Source organism: Octodon degus, unplaced genomic scaffold (assembly GCF_000260255.1).
Source record: "Octodon degus isolate 3935 unplaced genomic scaffold, OctDeg1.0 scaffold00163, whole genome shotgun sequence".
NCBI classification, from domain to species: domain Eukaryota; kingdom Metazoa; phylum Chordata; class Mammalia; order Rodentia; family Octodontidae; genus Octodon; species Octodon degus.
Window position 1 is genome coordinate 2,554,876 of NW_004524739.1, and position 1,785 is coordinate 2,556,660.

At 45.5% G+C, this 1,785-nt stretch overlaps 1 protein-coding gene across 3 annotated transcripts in view; it reads right to left on the minus strand.

The window, feature by feature from the left end:
• The window catches only part of Taf12 (TATA-box binding protein associated factor 12), a 24,322-nt gene that overhangs the window by 8,117 nt on the left and 14,420 nt on the right, over positions 1-1,785 (minus strand). For all 3 annotated transcript variants that reach the window (XM_004642892.2, XM_023703042.1, XM_023703041.1), the window contains one exon: positions 709-786. In XM_004642892.2, the coding sequence (XP_004642949.1) occupies positions 709-786 (78 nt within the window). The remainder of the gene's footprint in view (positions 1-708; positions 787-1,785) is intronic.

The following is a 1,785-nucleotide window of genomic DNA, read 5'->3' on the forward strand; positions in this document are numbered from 1 at the left end:
AAAAAGAAAAAAAATGGGCTGAGGGCCAGCCAGATAGTTCAGTGGATTAAAATCCCTGCTTAAGCAGAAGCAGGAATCAGGGTTCGATCCAGTGTGCTATGTCGGCCCTGCCCCTGGGGCAAGCTGAGATGGCAACTGAGACTGGGCGTGGTGGCGTACACCTGTAATCCCAGCCCTTGGGAGGCTAAAAACAGAAGAATTACTATGAGCCCAATCTGTGTAGTGGGACCCTGTAGACCCTGTACTAAATACAAAAAAAAAAAAAAAAAAAAAAATGGGTTGAGGATATAGCTAAGTGGTAAAGCAACTATGGGTTCAATCTCAGTTCTCAGAAAAGATAAGGGTTGGGACTATGGGTGTGCTGGCAGGCATGTCCAAGGCCCTGGGTTCAATCCCCTGTACAACCGAGCCAACACAATCCAACACAATCCAACTCAACCCAACCCAACCCAACCCACAGGTTTGTTTACTTCTAAGTCACTGCTCCTAACTACCATGTCACACTAGCCCTTAGGGACACAGCCTCTGGTGTCCTCACAGCCACCTTACCAAGGCCCTGGGTTCAATCCCCTGTATAACCAACCCAACACAATCCAACTCAACCCAACCCAACCCACAGGTTTGTTTACTTCTAAGTCACTGCTCCTAACTGCCATGTCACACCAGCCCTTAGGGACACAGCCTCTGGTGTCTTCACAGCCACCTTACCTCCTCCACATCTTCATCCAATTGCTCATTAGGATCCACTTCTCTTACTAAGTCCTGTAACTTCTTCTTAGTCAGTACCTAAAGTTCATTGGAAAAAAGATTTTCAGTGACTGGTAAGGAAACAAGCAACTTCTGAAGCAGCTAGGGAAAGGCAGAAAGAGTGACCTGGAAGAGGCCAGTGTGCACAGCCGGGTAGCATATTTCTGCATCAGTGTTTTTTCTCATTGTCACTCAGTCCTCTCTAAGGAAGCAGTGTGTACCACAGGGCACCCAAGCCACCTGCAGCCGGGAGCCCCTCCTCCCTGCTTCCTCCATGCTCAGCTCCTGGAGCACCTTCTTTTTTTTTTTTCAGAACCGGGGATTGAACTCAGGCCCTTGCACTTGCTGGGGAAGTGCTTATTCCACTGAGCCATCTCCCCAGCCCCCCTTTTTTTTTTATTATTTTTTTTTTCCAGAGCACCTTCTTGACCCCTTTCCTCTGGACACCAGGTAAAAGTGGCCACTTCCTCCTTCGGCTTTTGCTGCACTCCGAGCATCACTGTGTGTATTTATACACTTCCCTGTGTCTACCTCAATGATTAAAGTCTCTCCCAGGGCAGGGAACATGTATTTATCTCTGTACAACTAAACAATGTATACTATGTATAACCATCATCAATTTCATAAAGAGGGGCTGGTGAGATGGCTCAGTGGTCTAAAGCACCTATTTGGAACAAGCTTGGCAAAACACAGGGACCATGGTTCAATCCCCCAGCACCACAGCTCAGCCCTGGTGGGCTGAGCGGCCACACACACACACACACACAGACACACACACAATGAATAAAAATTAAAAAATTTAAAAAAAATTCATAAAGAACATATTGAGTTGCATTTATGTGTGTGTGTGAATATAACTTAAAAATGATCAGGCCAGGGATATAGCTCAGTGGCACAGTGTATGTCTGGCAAGTACAACATCCTGAGCTTGATCCCTGGTACAGAAACAAACAAACAAACAAACAAAGATCAATAGCTGGGCACAAAAAGAAAAAGAGGAGGAATGATGAGATTTTTATTTTATTTTATTTTTTTTAA